General features: G+C 48.7%; 1 protein-coding gene across 1 annotated transcript in view; it reads right to left on the bottom strand.

Moving 5' to 3' along the window:
- The window catches only part of ptc (protein patched), a 123,369-nt gene extending 118,784 nt beyond the window's left edge, over window positions 1-4,585 (bottom strand). Inside the window, exon 1 of the mRNA XM_071681921.1 lies at window positions 4,249-4,585. Coding sequence (XP_071538022.1) covers window positions 4,249-4,383 — 135 coding nt within the window. The 5' untranslated portion in view covers window positions 4,384-4,585. The remainder of the gene's footprint in view (window positions 1-4,248) is intronic.
- Between the last annotated feature and the right edge of the window lie 14,805 nt (window positions 4,586-19,390).

Here is a 19,390-nt window from a genome sequence, read left to right as displayed (position 1 = left end):
GGGGAAGGAGGGGAGAAGCTCTAACGCTATAAAGAGGGAGGAGGGAGGACAAAGGTATCAGAACTAAGAGAGGAGCTGTACGACACATACGAATGTGAGAACACAGCGGATGAAGCTAAACTTAACGCAGGGCCAGGGAAATTATGATGTGGAGGAGAAGCCATAAAAGACTATACTTTCTATGGCACAAGACTAGTTGCCTGGCTGACCTGTTGTTATCATGGGTTCTGGTGACACTGCAGTATCCCAGCTGAACTCCCCGATACCCGTACGTCCCTCAAGCAAGCGGCACCAGAACCCATACCTCGTATGATCTAAGACCCTTTACGACCCGCCATGGCCACCGGGAACATATCTGGGCCCGTAAGTACATCTAGAGACCATGAGAGCCAGTCAACACCTACAGAAACTCTTGCATCTCGTCAGCAACCATCCCCACCAACCACAACCAATAAAGGTACGTTACCATCCAGCCATCTACCTCAACATACTCGGACGCAAGGATATCCATCACTACCTCCCGGAACCCACCTCTATTTGTAAACACACAAGAACAAGGTACGATCCACCAGGACTCCTCACTCCACGCCGACACCAGCCAAAACCTATAATAGCCATCTAGGAATACCAGAACCCCTGAGGGTGCACCAGACCCCACCAGGATGCTGCTAAAAATCATATTTATTGATCCGTTGCGGGAACGGCTGTGTCCCAGCCCTCCAACCCATACACGCGCCATGTTGCCACCACACCAGACTTCCCGGGACGATCACTCGCTAGGCTGCCAATAACTGGATGGTGATCTGACTGACACCGACTGGAAGGAATAATATACCGGCCAGTGACCGGAACATATCATGTCAGCCCGTTTGGCAGGGGAGGATCTCCTAATAACTAGAGAGTGAGCTGACACCGGCTGGATGGCATAAATCTACCAGTGACTGGAAGAGGGGGATCTACCGGTGACCAGAAGGACGGGCTCTACCAGTCTCTGACTGGAAAGTGATCTGCCAGAGCCTGGAAGGTGGGGAGATCTCTGGGTGTCAGGAATGAGGAAATTTTCGAGGACTGGAAGGAGGGGATCTGCAAGTGACTGGGAGGTAGGGATCTGACAGTGACATGAAGGAAATAACCTGCTGGTGACTGGAAGGAGGGGATCTGCCAGTGTCTGGGAGGAGGGGATCTGCTAGTGTCTGGGAGGAGGGGACCTGCCAGTGTCTGGAAGGAGGGGATCTGCTAGTGTCTGGGAGGAGGGGATCTGCTAGTGTCTGGGAGGAGGGGATCTGCTAGTGTCTGGGAGGAGGGGATCTGCCAGTGTCTGGAAGGAAAGGATCTGCCAGTGATCCACCAGCTGAAAATTATATGAACCTACGGACATGTAGGACTGCTAACGACAGCAACAATACTCTTAAAAGACAAGCTTGTCCAGGCAGAGCCACGCGCAGTCGTAAGCACACATACACAAGTGTGTGCTCCTCTTTCATTCCCTCTTGCTACACGCAAGACCAGCTAGATGACAAAATCTAGTCGGTAAGTAATGAACTCTACTAAAACCAGCAATGAACAACACACAGGTTAAAACCATTATTAAACCTCCTCAGAGGACGGGGGCAGAACACTTCTTCATACACACCACCAGACGAAAGTTCATCCTTCCCCTCACAGAGTGCCGGGTGGTCCAACGCTGCAGCTCCACGAGCCGCCACCAAGTCTGCCAATGTAACGACGACTCTCTCGATGCCCCACAAGCAGGAGGAGGACGGTACTGGTGCTCTGTCCTGGTGAAGCTGACGACCACCACATGTGACCTGGGTGCTGGTGGTCTTGGGAGCCTGAAGGTGGTCAGGAGAGTGGCAATGAAGGCGGTACTGGTAATGGCAGTGGCGATGATGATGATGGTGGTAATGGTGGCAAGAAGGGTAAGAGTAATGGTGATAGTAATGATGATGGAAGTAGTAACGGTGACATGGGTGACGGAGAGGGTAGTGGAGCTACTGAGGTGGTGGCAGTGAGATCATGGGTAGTGGCAGTGGCAACGGTGGTACTACTACGGTGGTGGTAGTGGTGGTATTAGAGTGATGGTGGTGTCGAGATATTGTGGGAGACGAGACAGTGATGGAGTCATGTGGTATATCGAGAGTAACACTCGGGATGGAGATTCTTACCATTCATGCTACACTGGAGATGACGACCCCCATCACCACCCACACCTCTCCAGTGCCCAAACCTTGTTGTACATTGTTGGTTGGTGCCTGTGGAGGTAGTAACACGACAGCCCTGAGGAGAGACTGACTCTTCACGTTAAGTCTAGATGCTTTAGTACATCTCAGTACATGATAGTACATCTCAGTAGTACATCTCAGTACATGATAGTACATCTCGGTGCATGATAGTACATCTCAGTACATGACAGTACATCTCGGTGCATGATAGTACATCTCAGTACATGATAGTACATCTCGGTGCATGATAGTACATCTCAGTACATGATAGTACATCTCGGTACATGATAGTACATCTCAGTGCATGATAGTACATCTCAGTACATGATAGTACATCTCAGTACATGATAGTACATCTCGGTGCATGATAGTACATCTCAGTACATGATAGTACATCTCAGTGCAAGATAGTACATCTCAGTACATGATAGTACATCTCGGTGCATGATAGTACATCTCGGTACATGATAGTACATCTCGGTACATGATAGTACATCTCGGTACATGATAGTACATCTCAGTACATGATAGTACATCTCAGTACATGATAGTACATCTCAGTGCATGATAGTACATCTCGGTACATGATAGTACATCTCAGTACATGATAGTACATCTCAGTGCATGATAGTACATCTCAGTACATGATAGTACATCTCAGTTCATGATAGTACATCTCAGTACATGATAGTACATCTCAGTACATGACAGTACATCTCAGTTCATGATAGTACATCTCAGTACATGATAGTACATCTCGGTACATGATAGTACATCTCGGTACATGATAGTACATCTCAGTACATGATAGTACATCTCAGTACATGATAGTACATCTCAGTACATGATAGTACATCTCAGTACATGATAGTACATCTCAGTGCATGATAGTACATCTCGGTACATGATAGTACATCTCGGTACATCAACTGAATCTACGTCCAGCGTCACACGCTCGTGTACTCTGACTCCCAAATAAAGGAACAGAACTTCACCTGCCGTGATCTTAGAATCTAATCTTAAACAAACATCTGAATCCACTGCATTCGTCTTCCTCTCGGTGTACCTGTATCATACACCAACCAACATATACCCTGAGCATGTCAGCTCACACACATAGCAAATATGGAACTGAAGTATTCTTGTGGTCAAATCTTTAAGCAGTCTTAGTGATGTTCACACAGTTGTGACACTTATATACTTTAACATTACACTTCAATGACAGGTATAAGACTTAGGAGCAGCGGTAGGGCGGATGGCGGAGCATGTTTGGCTCAGATCACCTGGTGTTGGTCAAATGAACGTTCTTTATCTAAAGGTCCTGGTTCTGGGGATAGGGTGTGTGGCAGTGGCGATTAGTGTGTTGTGACAATGGCGCAGGTAACAGCTGTAACGTCATGGTAACGTAACCTATTAATGGCATAAAGGTTCCCAAAACCTTACATAAAACACAAGGTATAAATGTTAGGATACAGCTATGATCATACCTTCCACACAGTCGTAAAACCAAACGTCTAACATGACAGCTTTAAATTCACTCTGAGCGATCCTCAGTCAGGGGGGAGGGTGCATGAGGATGAATGATACTCCCTCAGAATGAGAGAACATGAACCCGATTGATATTCTCGCGAGCGCGTGTGCGTGAATGTCGGGCCAACGTGCGTGAGGGTGTGTGTGTGTGAGTTTGTGTGTGTGTGTGCGTCTGTGCGCGTAGTGGTAGTGGTGGTGGTGGTGGTGGCGGGCGGGCAGCGAGCCTGGCGCCACAACGCGAGCCTTCGAGAGGGAGAGAGTGCGGAGGGCTGGCTGGCCTCGCAGCATCCCCGGGGTCAAACGAGGAACTATAGTGAGGTTCAGGGGCGCCCTAGGGATTCCCCGTGGCCTTCTTCAGGAGCCTGGAACTCCTACTGAGTCTACTCTACACGAATACCAGGACCAGTGACCTCTGAGAGGCACTTCAGGTCGGTGATCTGGCCGTGTGGCGTCTGGGGTTGTCGGACGACATTAAGGGGGTCAGGGGAGGACTTACCTTGTTAATATGGGCGAGGGCGGTGCGGGCGTCTGCCCAGCTAGTTCTAGTGCACAAGTCTTCATGCGGGCGGGCCCCGGACGCCCACACACCGCCCTCACCAACACTTTCTTCGCCTCGCACGGCGATGGCCATGTCACACTACACAATTCACTGCAGAGCCGCGTCTGCTGCGGCTGGACCCCCACCAGACACAGTGGGCCAGCGGGTTATTGCATAGGGGGCGGCGGCCCCCATCCCTGCCACATGACACCTGCCACTCTCACTACACTGCACTCATAACCTCCGCTAGCACGACAATCCATACCACCAGAGCAACATGCGTCAACTAAACGATTTCGCCGCACAACGTTGTGTTGTGCCCCAATGGCTGGGGGCGGAGCCCGAGTAAATCCCTCCCTCCTGATGCGCCCATTGGCTGTCGTCCGTCGTCATGGCAACGGGGCCGCCTGAGTGCGGGCCACCCAAGTGGCACCGCCAGAGCTACGATAATTCCTAAATTATCGTCGCTCGAAAAGAGGGTTGGGCTTGTGGGGCATTGCGTCTCCTCATCTCATGTTCACCCCACAGCAGGGAGGCTGGGGAGGACACCAAGTACCGCACCCCTACGCCGTCTTCCCTCACTCATAATACAATACGAAATGTGACTAGGGCGCTACACCAAGGCAGGCGGACTCGGCGCCTTGGACCCAACTGACAGAAACTCTGTTATAAGCGTGTTTCCTTTTTCTCTAAATATAACATGCAAGAGGCAACTCCCGAGGCTCATTGTCAAGAAGGCTCCGAATTGTAGAAAGTAAACATACACGGAGAGCGAGAAGTCTGCCAGCGCCCGGCCACCATACCGTCACCGATGACTTAGGTCGTAGAAGGAAGAGGTGAATCAAGACCTATTGAGAGAAATCCAAACCATTCCAATCATTCCCCTGATCTGCCTCCGAAGACATGTCTCTCCTTGCCATTTAAATCATACCCTGCGATCCTCTTCCTTTTATCTCGGGGTGGAGGGCGACGCGTTGCCCTTCCATACGCACATATAGGCTGAGGGACCCCCCTTGTGGGTGGTTCACGAGCGCACACACCCTTCATTTGTCGAGATGCTGAGCTCTCGTCTCCAATATTTTCACAACACTGAACTACCTGTTCCCTGCGAAGCCAGCGTCTGTGGTGAGCGCTACACAGCAGCGTATATGTGACGGTCGCTATAAACGGGTGTTGTTAAATGCGAGCAGAGTGTGAGTCATGATCTGGCCGAGAGAGAGAGAGAGAGAGAGAGAGAGAGAGAGAGAGAGAGAGAGAGAGAGAGAGAGAGAGAGAGAGAGAGAGAGAGAGAGAGAGTACATCGCTGAAAAAAAAAAATTTCTACCCCACACCAAGTTACTACACCTTACCCTTAATACTGCCAGACCCAACTGCTATGGTTTTAGGGGAAGAAAAAAAAATGATTCGCTTTTCTCGTCGTGGGAACCCCCCCCCCCCCCCCCAACCTCCCTGAACACAGACCAGATGAATCCTACTGGTTTTTCGACGGACTAATTTATACATAAAAGCTGCGACCGAGGCTGGGGTCGTCCATGCCTCGCACTTATGAAATGCTTACCAGGATTTTTTTTTTGTGTGTGTGTGAGTATCCGCGGTGTAGCGCTGGGAGGCTGCGATCTGGGTGGTCCCTCAGTGACATCTTCATCTACTCCATCTCTCCTTGACCTTTACGGCCTCCCGTCGGAGAGCCGGTTTTGCCTCGCGTTGAACTCGCCGTTCTTGACTGTCTCGTGCGGCCGGGCGGATCCACATTAAGTCGCTGGGACGTAAATGCGATATTCCCGTGCTGGCCTGCTGGTTGCCGACCCCTAGGTGTCCAGGCAGAGTTTCTATTCAGTCTAATACGATCTTCTCCCGGTCGCCACGGTGGATGGGGGCGACGCAGGCCATTCAGACACTCAGTTACCTCGCCCAGTCACCTCACCTTCCCCCCTCCACACCACACACACACACACACACACACACACACACACACCAGTCATTTTGTTATTAGCAGGTCCTCCACGACGAAAGTTCATTAATTCAAGCAGTAACTTGTTCTTCATCCAGGCACACGCAACGACACCGACGGACGCGATGGCATTCTTGGTTCTTGGTTGCGTATAGTGGATGTGACACACCACCACACACCATACCACCACCACCCCGGCCCGGCCTGGCCTGGCCATGAATGTTTGCTACGGGAGGGAGGTGTCAGCCAGGCGCAGAAGGCGCACCTCACACCGGTATGGCAGAATACGTACTGTAATGTCTTATACGATACATCGTCAGATTTGACCTGTATCTGGCGTGGTGTAGCATACATTCAGCCTCTCAAAGACTAATGAGTTTTGCACTTTGCCGTGTATATATATATATATATATATATATATATATATATATATATATATATATATATATATATATATATATATATATATACAGAAATGTGAACTTCATTTGCAAGAGACTATTTAGTCATGAGGTGAGGGGGACAGCCAAGGGCCAGCCAGTGGGCTTCACCAAAACAGCAGTTGGGTGTAGTTAGAACAGAGCCGGGAGGGTATAGGAGAGGGGGAGGGGGAGGGGGGAGAGATGTTCAGCGGAGATATGACCCTCTTGCCCGGGTGCCGCTGATGAAGACATTAGCGCTGCCGGAGTGACCAGAGCCGGGACCTCTTCCCGCTGGCCTTCACTCACATACCACAATGGTGCGCGCGCACCACACGCCTACCGCACGCACGCACCACCATCGTCACACGTACACGAAACATGGAAAAGAAAAAAAAAAAACGATTTTTACACGACCGATTTACAATGAAGTTCGTGTATGACTTGCTTTCTGTACTATTTTCACTGAAAATTCGGATAAAATGAGAGTGTAAAGATCATTATGGATTTCATGGTAGAGTAGGACACACCTGGACCATGTTGCGGTGGTGGTGGGAGGGGTGCGAGTGAGGGGGGGGGGCAAGACCCTGGTCAAAGCCTTGCGTACACTATCTCTACGGCAGCCGCCACCCACAGTCTCTCTCTCTCTCTCTCTCTCTCTCTCTCTCTCTCTCTCTCTCTCTCTCTCTCTCTCTCTCTCTCTCTCTCTCTCTCTCTGCCCTCATGGCCCACCATGCACGCATCCTCCTGTCTTCTTCGGCGTCTAGTCAAAACAATGTAGTTCAGGAATCGCTTGAAGGAAATAGTCTGATCACACACACACACACGACGCGCACCGACGCAAAACACAAGACTCGTCCCAACGTCTACAACACTGTCGACGTAGAGTGACACAGAGGCTCGGGTACTACTACGAGATCCAGCCTACATCTCAGCAGCTCCAGTGCTACATGCCTGGTCCATCCTTCTGACCTACGTCATCCTGTCACCCGCCAAGACTGACCTCCTGGTCCAACCCGTCATCCTAGCCCACCACCCTGTCCTGGTCCATCCTGGCGTCCTGGTCCATCCTCTTGTCCTGATTCATCTTATTATCCTGGTCTATCCCCGCCTTCTCGGCTCATCCTGTCGTCCTGGTCTATCCTGCCCTCCTGGTCGACCCTGTCGTCCTGGTCCATCCTGTCGTCCTGGTCCATCCTGTCGTCCTGGTCCATCCTGTCGTCCTGGTCTATCCTGCCCTCCTAGTCCACCCTGTCGTCCTGGTCTATCCTACCCTCCTGGTCTATCCTGCCCTCCTGGTCTATCCTGCCCTCCTGGTCTATCCTAAGGTCCCAGTCCATCCCGCTGTCTTGGCCGACCCTGGACCATCCCGCTCTCTTGGTCTATCCTGCCGTCCTCATCCATCCGGGTCAGTTCAGCTGTCCTGACCTACCCTGTCATCCTGGTTCATCCAGCCTTCTCGATCCACACACACACACACACACACACACACACACACACACACACACACACACACACACATGGATGACTTCCAACAGGGGAGAAACTCGCTACGAGGGGGACAACATGGTTTTAGGTTAAAGAAATCATGCGCAACATTTGCTACGAGAGAGTGAGCTCTCGTCCAGACATAAGGTTAGCTGTATTGGCAGCCAGGATAGCTCACGTCGAGGGAGCCTTCTCGAAATGGGTTGAAGTGACCACTGGCGTGCTGCAGGGTTAAGTCCTACGACCACCGCTCTTCTTGATCAACTAAGGGAATGACTTGCCAGAAGGACTGAACTCCGACTTGAACATGTTTGCGGATGTTGCTAAAGTCATGAGGGAAGAAAACGCGAGGAGGACTCCATTAACTTGTAAAGGGGGGACCTAAACAAATCCCAGAATTGGCCTGATACATAAGCGATGTAATTCAACCTGAGTAAACGTAAAGTAATGAGGATGGGGTACACTGGAAGACCTCAATATGATCATCATTTAAGAAGAAATAAGCAGCAGAAATGTGGGGGAGAAGAACTTGGGAGTTGATACCGTATCTAAACCGTCGCCAGAGTCCCATATCAGGAGAAGAGAAACGGAGACAAGCCGTGTGCTGGTAAATATTAGAATAGCATCCGTCTGTATAGGTAAGGAAATGTTCAGCAAGCTGTTCATCACGTCCTACATTACACCGAGACTAGAATATGCTTCTCATGTTTGGGTACAGCAATTGAAGATGTACAAAGACCTAACAAAGAAACTCCAGACCAGAGCAATAAAGACTTTACCAGAATTAAGAGAGCTTAGTTACGGAGAAAGGACAGAGGCCTTACAATCTGTCTATCACTGAGGAGAGAAAAGTGAGGGGTGACGTGATCACAACCTTTAGATTTCTAAACATTAAAAGGTTTTCAGTCAGCTTGATGTTGCTGACAGTAAGCCATAATGTCAAACTGAAAAAGAAACAGGTTGAGGCGGATATATACAACTAATGAAATGGATAAGGTGGATGAGGATATAAGTGTACGAAGACGGTATACAAAAGTTTAATATGACAATAAAGATGAGGCCCCACAGGTGTGAAACTCCCGCCCCGTACAGCACAGATAGAAAATAATAGTTAAGTATATGGAACGATACTCATATATATATATATATATATATATATATATATATATATATATATATATATATATATATATATATATATATATATATATATATATAACTATGGCATACAGTGTGTTGAGTTGTACTGCAAATGTGTTGACCAATCCGGAGATATCAAGACATAAGACAACTGTTATTACTGCATGTTCCACAATACGTGTACCTCGCGACCTGATCGAAATCCTGTATTGCCCCAACTGGCCCACACTGTGTTCCCTGGCCAGTACCACTGCTGGACAGTCTGTAGCGGCCACACTCTGCTCCCTCTGCGAGACCTTTGTATGACCGTGAGGAATGGTGGACACGTAGGCTGATGGTGGTAGGGATGACCACCCATATGGGAACACACCCAACCCTGTATGGCTCACAGCCAACCAAAAAAAAGAATAAAGATGGCCTCGGGAGCGTCGAAGGACCTCCATCAACTCTGAGAACTAATCATAAATGCTTCAGTTTATCATCATGTTTACCTTGACGGCTGGATGACGGATGAGCGTGTGTGGCTCTGTCAGTGTGTGGTGGCGGAGTTCTTCTCGTGGCTTCCCATCACCACGCTGGAAATAGTTCTTCTGGGGATATCTTCTTCTGCAACATTTCAGTTTTCAGCACACCCCTTCCTGTGAGGCAGTAGCTGAAGCTGAAGGTTACATCACAGATGAACATGACCGAAAAAAAGTCATCCATCGTCGAATCAGCGTCTGTTGCACCAGGTGTAATGTCTTGTGTTATGGATTGAGATCCACTTAACTGATATAATGTGGTCCAGTGGAGAGTCCACCAGGATGATGTAGTTCAGTGGAGAGTCCACCAGGATGATGTTGTCCAGTGGAGAGTCCACCAGGATGATGTTGTCCAGTGGAGAGTCCACCAGGATGATGTAGTCCAGTGGAGAGTCCACCAGGATGATGTAGTTCAGTGGAGAGTCCACCAGGATCATGTAGTCCTGTGGAGAGTCCACCAGGATGATGTAGTCCAGTGGAGAGTCCACCAGGATGATGTAGTCCAGTGGAGAGTCCACCAGGATGATGAGCGACCCAAGTCATTACTTGCCGTAAACATCATCGAAGTCTCGTCTGCAGGACGATAATATATGAACGGTTATGACAACCAGACGAACGAACGCTCAAGCTCTTACACTGACACTTGTAATAGTATGCATTATATAATAAGGAATGGCTCTAACCGTGTGAAAGAGATTGGGAGGATGTTTCAGAAACCGCCAGTGTTGTCTTACTTCTATAAACACAAGAATCTTGGGAGGAACTGGAAGGTAAGTGGCAGGAGTACCCGCGCCACCGGTGGGGTCAACTCGTACAGAAGCGGGTGGCAGGTACTCCGCCTCAGGCGGTAGTGGGACCTGCTTATCGTCATAACCCACTCCAGCAGCGGACGTGGCTCCTCCTCTGGTCACTCCAGCAGCGGACGCGGCTCCTCCTCTGGTCACCCCAGCAGCGGACGTGGCTCCTCCTCTGGTCACAGTACTGGCTCGTCAGCAGCGTAGTATCGACCACCACATCTGCTGATCTACAGAACCACAACGCCTTTTTTGATAATGGCTCTCTCTCTCACCCGACCTGGAGAGTTTCTGAATGATAACCTCCATCAAAAATATGTTATCAACTGGTATATTCCAAGACCAGACCCACTGTGGCGAAGTGTTCTAATAGATCTTATCGCTTTTCAAACAGACGTAAAAGTACTCATTATCATCCACGTGAGTTTACATAATACACGGGAATCATCAGCTGGACTTGAGTCACTTCAATAAATTCAGTGGAGACACAAAGCACTGAGGGGAAAGTGTGAGAGAGTGAGGGAAATATAGTGTTTGAGAGAGATTGAGGGGAAAATATTGAGAGAGTGATAGAGAATATAAAGTGTGAAAGAGTGAGGGGAAAGACAGTGTGATAGGAAGAGTAAGGGAAAACACAACGTGTCAGAGAACCAGTGTTTGCTATGCACGGTAGCGACTGCATGTGTCAGTACCCAGTCGTACAGTGCGGGGAGAGTCCTGCACTCGTGGGTAACTGCCCATCACTCGAACTCTGCCATAAGATTCTACCATTACGCGGGATCAACACTTGGTGCTCGTCACTATCCCTCCCGATACCCAGGCGGCAGCACCCGGCTGCTCGGTGGGCTGCCTCCCACCCGCTCTGTGTGTGTGTGTGTGTGTGTGTGTGTGTGTGTGTGTGTGATCAAGTATCTGTCCTGTATGGGAGAGGGAGTTTCATACCTCTAGTGCCTCATCACCTGGACTTTTCTTTTACCATACAACTGTTCAAAAAACTTCTGTATGGTATCCACGTATGAGCTACCATCTCATTCACTTTATTCCAGTCATCCACCAACCACTCTCTAGACCATCAAAGTTCTTTCTATCTTTTCTTCTACCAAGTTCCTGGTTGCTTTATTCAAGCAATATTCGGAGAACTGTTCACTTATGATATCATCAAACTGGTTTCAGAACTTGATGGTGGTGATCGGGTCACCTATGTCACTTCTTTCTACTAGGATGGAAAAATTGAAAGGCTTTAACCTTTCAGCTCACTGAATTCCATCTCTGGATCCTCTCAATTAGTTCTCTGAACTTAAGTGACGCAACCAAACACTGAGAAACACTCTAATTTTGGCTTTATGAAGTGTATGAACCATGTGCTTACTATTCCATTATCCATCTAGTCATCCTGATACTTGACAGCAGAATACATCGATGCAGTCTCCCTCTCACTCCTGCCTGAAGGTCCAGCATTTTTCTAACCAACCTCCTGTGAGGTACAGTGTCAAATGCTTGCTGTCAGTCCAGATACAGACCCTCCACCCAGCTTTCTCTATTGTCGAACAATGAGACATTCGTCACACATGATCTTCCCCTGAAGCCCCGCCGTCTCGCTCTTAAGGTAGGTTCTCCTCTGCAAGAAGTCATCCTTCTTCTCTCTAGTGACATGTTCCGGGACTTCACCGAGTGCGCTCGTCACACAGACGGGTCTGTGGTCCGGCGCGTCCTCACGGACTCCTTGCTTGAAAAAACAGACATGACATTTGCATCACTTCCAGACCCTCAGCACTTTACCTCTTGTCTGGCGACATACTGAATGACATCTCAAGGTGTCTGTCAAGAGAGAGAGAGAGAGAGAGAGAGAGAGAGAGAGAGAGAGAGAGAGAGAGAGAGAGAGAGAGAGAGAGAGAGAGATGAGGCTGACGCTACTGAAGTGTCATACAGGAGGGCAGCTCAGCCTGTGGTCGCCAGTTCTCAACTTGATCACTTAGAAACCACCTCTCACCCCCACACTCCCTCCCTCACCCCCACACTCCCTCCCTCACCCCCACACCCCCTCCCTCACCCCCACACTCCCTCCCTCACCCCCACACCCCCTCCCTCACCCCACACCCCCCCTCAGTCGACTCAGCTGTACCGACGGGATGGGGGGAGGGCGGTGTACCACCTTAGCGGGTCTTGGAAGCGGCACTGAACGGAGGGAAGAGACGTGGCGGAGAAGGAGGGAAGGTGGAGGGAAGAGGAGAGGAGGGTAAGAAGCGCTGGAGGGGGAGGGAGGGTCAGCACCGGAACCAATGGCAGGCCACTCCGGGCGGGCGGTGCCTTTGATCCTCCCGCCGCCGCTCAGGTGCACCAAATCAATTACTCAGGTGTAACAGACCACAGTCCCGCCCCCCTCACCACACCTCCCTCTGGCTCCCATACTCCCTCACCCCCACCAGCACCCCGTCCTCCCTCACCACCAACCCCATGAACGCCATCACCACCCCACCCGTCCTCCTTCATCCCCTGTCCTCCCTCACACCTCCTACCCTCCATCACTCCTCACTGCCCCCCCTCCCTCACTCCGCTATGTGCACGGGGTAAAACAAACATAATGACGGGTTTCTTGACCCAAAAACATGACGGACACAGGACACAACACTCCTGGTCACACCTCAACTACGATACACTATTCAGTTCTGGTCATCAAACTTTATAACAAAAAGAATAGAACACATACATAGATGAACAACAAAACCACAACCATCAGGCCGGCATCAGCTTCATAAGAAAGGCTAAGAATTCTGAAGTTATTTTCCTTCTAAAATCACAGACTCTAAGAGGGAATGAGATTTTTATATATATACTCTGGCTGCCGTCCACAACGTACCATACAACACATTCTGAGCCTCAAACAATACTCAACAACGAGAAATAGTAACATGAAATTGAATGGAAGATGCTGTACTAACGTGGGCGAAAGTCTCTCCATCTACAGAGCTACAGAACACAGGAACGGATCACCACCACAAGTCATCAGCATCTCTTGGTCATGGCTGGACATATATTTTCATAACAGCAATTATGGTAAAAGTCTAGTTTAGCTCCGCATCGCTGTTAGCGTCGGGTATTGAGAGCTTTTAGTTCTACAATGATAGTATAGTGTCTACAGATCACTACGACAGCTGCAGAGCAAAAGAAACTGGGCGTCACACTTTGTTGAAGGATATGAAGTAAGTCGACAGTAAAGAGGGTTATGTACATCAGGGAGAATGTGTTCTTAGATACGGTAAAAGTAGATGAACCACCTGTAAAGTTCGAGAGGACCCCCCGCCCTCACCTGTGAGCTGACGATGTGATTGTAGACATATACTAACAGGAAATTCGTCTCCTGCTGGGGATGGCTGAGCCATTCGCTGTGTCATCTGTTTGTTGACAGGAGGCGCCACGTACGCGGCATGCATCCGTGGGCGTGGCTGATGCATTTCCAATTAGATTGCTGGGCATTACTATGTCCCTCTAATGTACTCTCTGCTCTCCTTTACCACCTGACCACCTGGCCTCTATCATCCCTCGCTACTTCCCCTCTTTAACACTTCAACCCCTTCCCTCCCTCCCTCTCCCTCTGTCATCCCCTCACTTCTCCTCCCTTAATCCCTCAACACTCCTCCTCATTACACGTGAAGTCCACTACAGAGTAAAGTAAACTGATGTTAATCATGATCAAAGGGTATCTATAACCTCTCTCGTGACATTACGTATATCTGTGATGGTGCAGATGGTCCACGCCATTTGAAGTACCTCTGTCATGGCCCACTGGCCCGCACTAGCCACAGGCGTCCACAGTCTCTGTGCCAGTCACGACCCTCACTACTTCCCTGTGTAATAGTCACTAAACGCCCCATGTCTTGTATGTAATCCCCCAGTACATGTTATGGTAACACTTCCCGTACTACCCCAGTACACGTTATGGTAGCACACCATGTATTCCCCCAGTATACATTATGCTGACACTTGACGTACAACCCCAGTACATATTATGGTAACACTTAATGTACTTCCTCAGTGCACGTCATGGTAATATTTCATGTACTCTACAATGCATGTAATGGTACGACATTGTACTCCCCTAATGCATGTTATCCAAATGACCTGTGGCATGATGTAGTAAATACAGTAACTTGTAGTTTATACCTAAATAAAGTACGAAAACGACATCTGTGTTCATGAGCGCCATGCAACTTCCCAATAGACAAACCCTCCCACACACCTGCCTCACCCTACACTCTCCCTGTACCCTCATCCTCTCTACAAGCTAGCTTTGCGCTGTGGCATAACCTCAATCTAAGTAAGCACACGCCAATGTTTGTAATCTCTACCTGTGTTTAGTCTCCAGGGCTGGTTATAGTAACTATATATATATATACTACATAACTTTAGTGAGGGGGGGGGGCCCACATGATACACAAACTCTATGGGTGGACACATCCATGTTTCATTAACGTTATATTATCATCATCATCACTAGTTTATGTTCGAGGCTCCAGTCATAAACAGTACTCCACATTCGAGGCTAGATATCGACCCGAAATATGGAATGATCCTTAAAGAAAGGAAGAAAGATAAGAAGAGGTATCACAGGGTTCTGGATGAGTGGCAACATCGGTCTTTTAAAACATAGTCAGGTCGTGGATGTCAGACACGACCTGATGGCGGGGTAAACAGTTCCTCAGCTTACCGGTGAATACGAAGATGTAGTGTATCACGCCAGCCTATCCTGGAGTTGCCAACGACCACACGGAAGATGTAGTGTATCACGCCAGCCTATCCTGGAGTTGCCAACGACCACACGGTGACCATCATGTGGCTCACTGGGCTGCCGAGCACGACATGGTCTGGCTAACAGCCGGGGGCACACACGCAGGCACATATCGGGAGCAGAAACCAAAGTAATAGCTACAGAAGAGGGAGAGAAATCCAACACTGAGAATTTATCAAAAGATAATTTGAGATCAAAGTGACACAGTTATTAATGAAATGGTTACTGACGACGGTACGACCACTGGGTATGAAGACCGCCTCGCCCAAAAGTCGTACCGTCCTGTTCAAGGGTCGCACCGTCCTGTTCAAGAGTCGTACCGTCCTGTTCAAGGGTCGTACCGTTCTGTTCAAGGGTCGTACCGTCCTGTTCAAGGGTCGTACCGTCCTGTTCAAGGGTCGTATCGTCTGTTCAAGGGTCGTATCATCCTGTTCAAGGGTCGTACCGTCCTGTTCAAGAGTCGTACCGTCCTGTTCAAGGGTCGTACCGTCCTGTTCAAGGGTCGTATCGTCCTGTTCAAGGGTCGTACCGTCCTGTTCAAAAGTCGTACCGTCCTACTCCGGGAGAGTTAATTATTAATCAGTTCACTTCGTTACATGACGAAGGAAGTGTCTACTGACTTGACGAAACACCGTCACTCAGACCGAGGTAAACCACCGCTGACCACAGCCATATAAACCACCGCTGACCACAGCCATATAAACCACCGCTGACCACAGCCATATAAACCACCGCTGACCACAGCCATATAAACCACCGCTGACCACAGCCATATAAACCACCGCTGACCACAGCCATATAAACCACCGTTGACCACAGCCATATAAACCACCGCTGACCACAGCCATATAAACCACCGCTGACCACAGCCATATAAACCACCGCTGACCACAGCCATATAAACCACCGCTGACCACAGCCATATAAACCACCGCTGACCACAGCCATATAAACCACCGCTGACCACAGCCACATAAACCACCGCTGACCACAGCCATATAAACCACCGCTGACCACAGCCATATAAACCACCGCTGACCACAGCCATATAAACCACCGCTGACCACAGCCATATAAACCACCGCTGACCACAGCCATATAAACCACCGCTGACCACAGCCATATAAACCACCGCTGACCAAAGCCATATAAACCACCGCTGACCACAGCCATATAAACCACCACTGATCAATCACAGCCAAATACCCGAGTGCATCTCGCACTTCCCTAACAGCATCAGATAACAAATCACAGCTCCGGAAACAACAGGGAGTCAGAACTACCATGAGACGAGACTGCCAGTCATACCTGTACATGGGAGAGAGAAAGAGAAAGTTAATGACACCGGAGACTACGGAAGTGGGTACAGTAGTTGATAAATACAGCAACAACCACGCGATTTCACATGCCTGGGTGGAGGACCAGTCAATGCCAGCATACCTATGACCTGGTGAGACGCGGGTCACCAGCAGGGGAGGTCAGGAGGGGGGGTGGGGAGGGTGGGTGGCTGAGGGAGACTTGAACGAGGCGGCAGTAGTGATCCAGTGACCTCCCCTTACCTTGTGATCTGGCGGGGTGTGGACGTGGCTGGTTACCGTGTGGCGAGGGGATGATCCACCCATGATATGTTATCTTTGTGAGGACGACCGCGCCGCCCTTCACCTCAGCTCCTGAGGACGACTGCCCAGCCTCAAGGATCAGCTCAAGAGGCCAGGCCATCTAACCCGAGGCTCACCATGTCGTGCTCAAGGGTCGTGCTCAAGGGTCGTGCTCAAGGGTCTGCAGTGGGTTAACAGAGACACTCCCGGCCGATATATATACTTACGTTCTCTCCCTCATTTTTACGTTAGCTGAGACGGTACGGGAAATTGAACACACACACACACACACACACACACACACACACACACACACACACTACTCTAACATTACAGATCCTTACGAAAAAAAGCTTATTGAATGCTACTGTCAGTGATGAAAATGAAGACTAAAAATCACGTTTCCACCCAACTCAGCCGCCTTTTACAACACGCAGGATGAATGGGTAATGATATATATACATTCCTATGAGTCCATGGGGAAAATGAAGCACGATAAGTTCCCAAGTGCACTTTCGTGCAATAATCACATCATCAGGGGAAAGTGCACTTGGAAGCTTGTGCATCATTTTCCCCGTGGACGTATAGGAATATACTTGATCACGCGCAAAATTGTGATCCTTTCCATATATATATATATATATATATATATATATATATATATATATATATATATATATATATATATATATATATATATATATATATTTTTTTTTTTTTTTTTATTTATATTTATTATACTTTGTCGCTGTCTCCCGCGTTTGCGAGGTAGCGCAAGGAAACAGACGAAAGAAATGGCCCAACCCCCCCCCATACACATGTATATACATACGTCCACACACGCAAATATACATACCTACACAGCTTTCCATGGTTTACCCCAGACCATGGAAAGCTGTGTAGGTATGTATATTTGCGTGTGTGGACGTATGTATATATATATATATATATATATATATATATATATATATATATATATATATATATATATATATATATATATATATATGGAGTAGCTTGGCTGTGGATGGTAGGCTCTGACTTCAGCACATTTAACCATGACAGATAGAATGGATAAGGGCAAAAGAATCCGTTGTTCACTTGTTCCTGATGCCACTTCACGGGAGGAACAATTAGGTAAATTATATACACAGGCAGCATCGGCCCTCCGGACACTCGCTCCTGCGGAGAGGTTCGGGAGCCACTGATCACCTGCTCTTTGAACTCGGACGTGCACTGAGAGAAGACGCTCCCACAACAACAACACCCTTCATGGGTTTCATTCGAGAACAGCGACATGCACCGCACAGTGGTACTGTCCACACAACCTACCCATTTTTCCTTTCATACTTCTTCCCATATCGGCGCCACAACCTTCCCGATCAACACAAACACCTTTACTCAACAAATATAGCGCCCCGGCAGCCAGCAGCTTGTGCGAAAGCGTGTGTGAGTGTGTGTAGAAAGAGGGCGTGGAAGGAGGTACGGCATACAGCGTAGACTTTCTCACCGCTGGCTTCGTGCTGGGGGCAACACGGAGGAGGTGAGCATAAAGATTTGATTCATAACTTCACTTTGTAAAAAGACAGCTTCTCTTACGCAGGAATATTTACTGGAGGATTCTTGTAGCTACGAAAACTAAAACTGACAACATAATTTCCTATAAAAAAAAAAACTGGTAGTAATACCGGTATGACTGAACTAGTAATAAATTGAAGGATGAGAGAGAAAAAAAAAAAGACAGAGGAAGAGGCTCTGGAATATTTGATGATGGCTTTAAAGAGGAGGGTTATGGAGCGTAAGTCTTGCCATTGATACAAATGAGAGAGGTAAGAGGGTCTGGGACGACCTGATGTGATTCATTATAGGTAATTATAGGTAGGTACGGGGAGAGGTGCGGCTAAAGTATAGTTTATAGTGGTACAGGTACCCAGCAATGGTAATGGGAGGGAGGCTTACGGACAGGGGAACGGATTGTCTGAGGCTTTCGTTCCATACGAAGGCTGAAGACATTATAACTGGGTAATTACCAATATGATGTCAGTAATAGACGGCATAACCCTGGAGAGGGAGGGCGGCTGTGAACATCATTTGCATGGTTGAAGCCCACTGGACTACATACAGAACTGCCAAGCTACAATGCTGGCCAGACATACAGGGTTCAAGCGTACCATATGATAATATTTCGCTGAGGAAACTGATGGAAGAAGGATCATCCTCCCACCACCTGCTCTAAAGCACGGCTGAACACACGGGAAACATGGGTGTTGCTGCTGCTGCTGCTGCTGCTGAGGGTGGTACAGTGTGTTGCTTTACTTGGACACACATCCCAGCCATCTCCAGAGGGACGAGAATTGGTTAATGATACGAAGCGCGAGGTTGTGATGACATCGTCCACCTACT

Source organism: Panulirus ornatus, chromosome 33, assembly GCF_036320965.1.
Source record: "Panulirus ornatus isolate Po-2019 chromosome 33, ASM3632096v1, whole genome shotgun sequence".
Taxonomy (NCBI): Eukaryota; Metazoa; Arthropoda; class Malacostraca; order Decapoda; family Palinuridae; genus Panulirus; species Panulirus ornatus.
The sequence above is the reverse complement of the archived record's forward strand: the minus strand, read 5'-3'. Positions and strand labels throughout refer to the sequence as shown.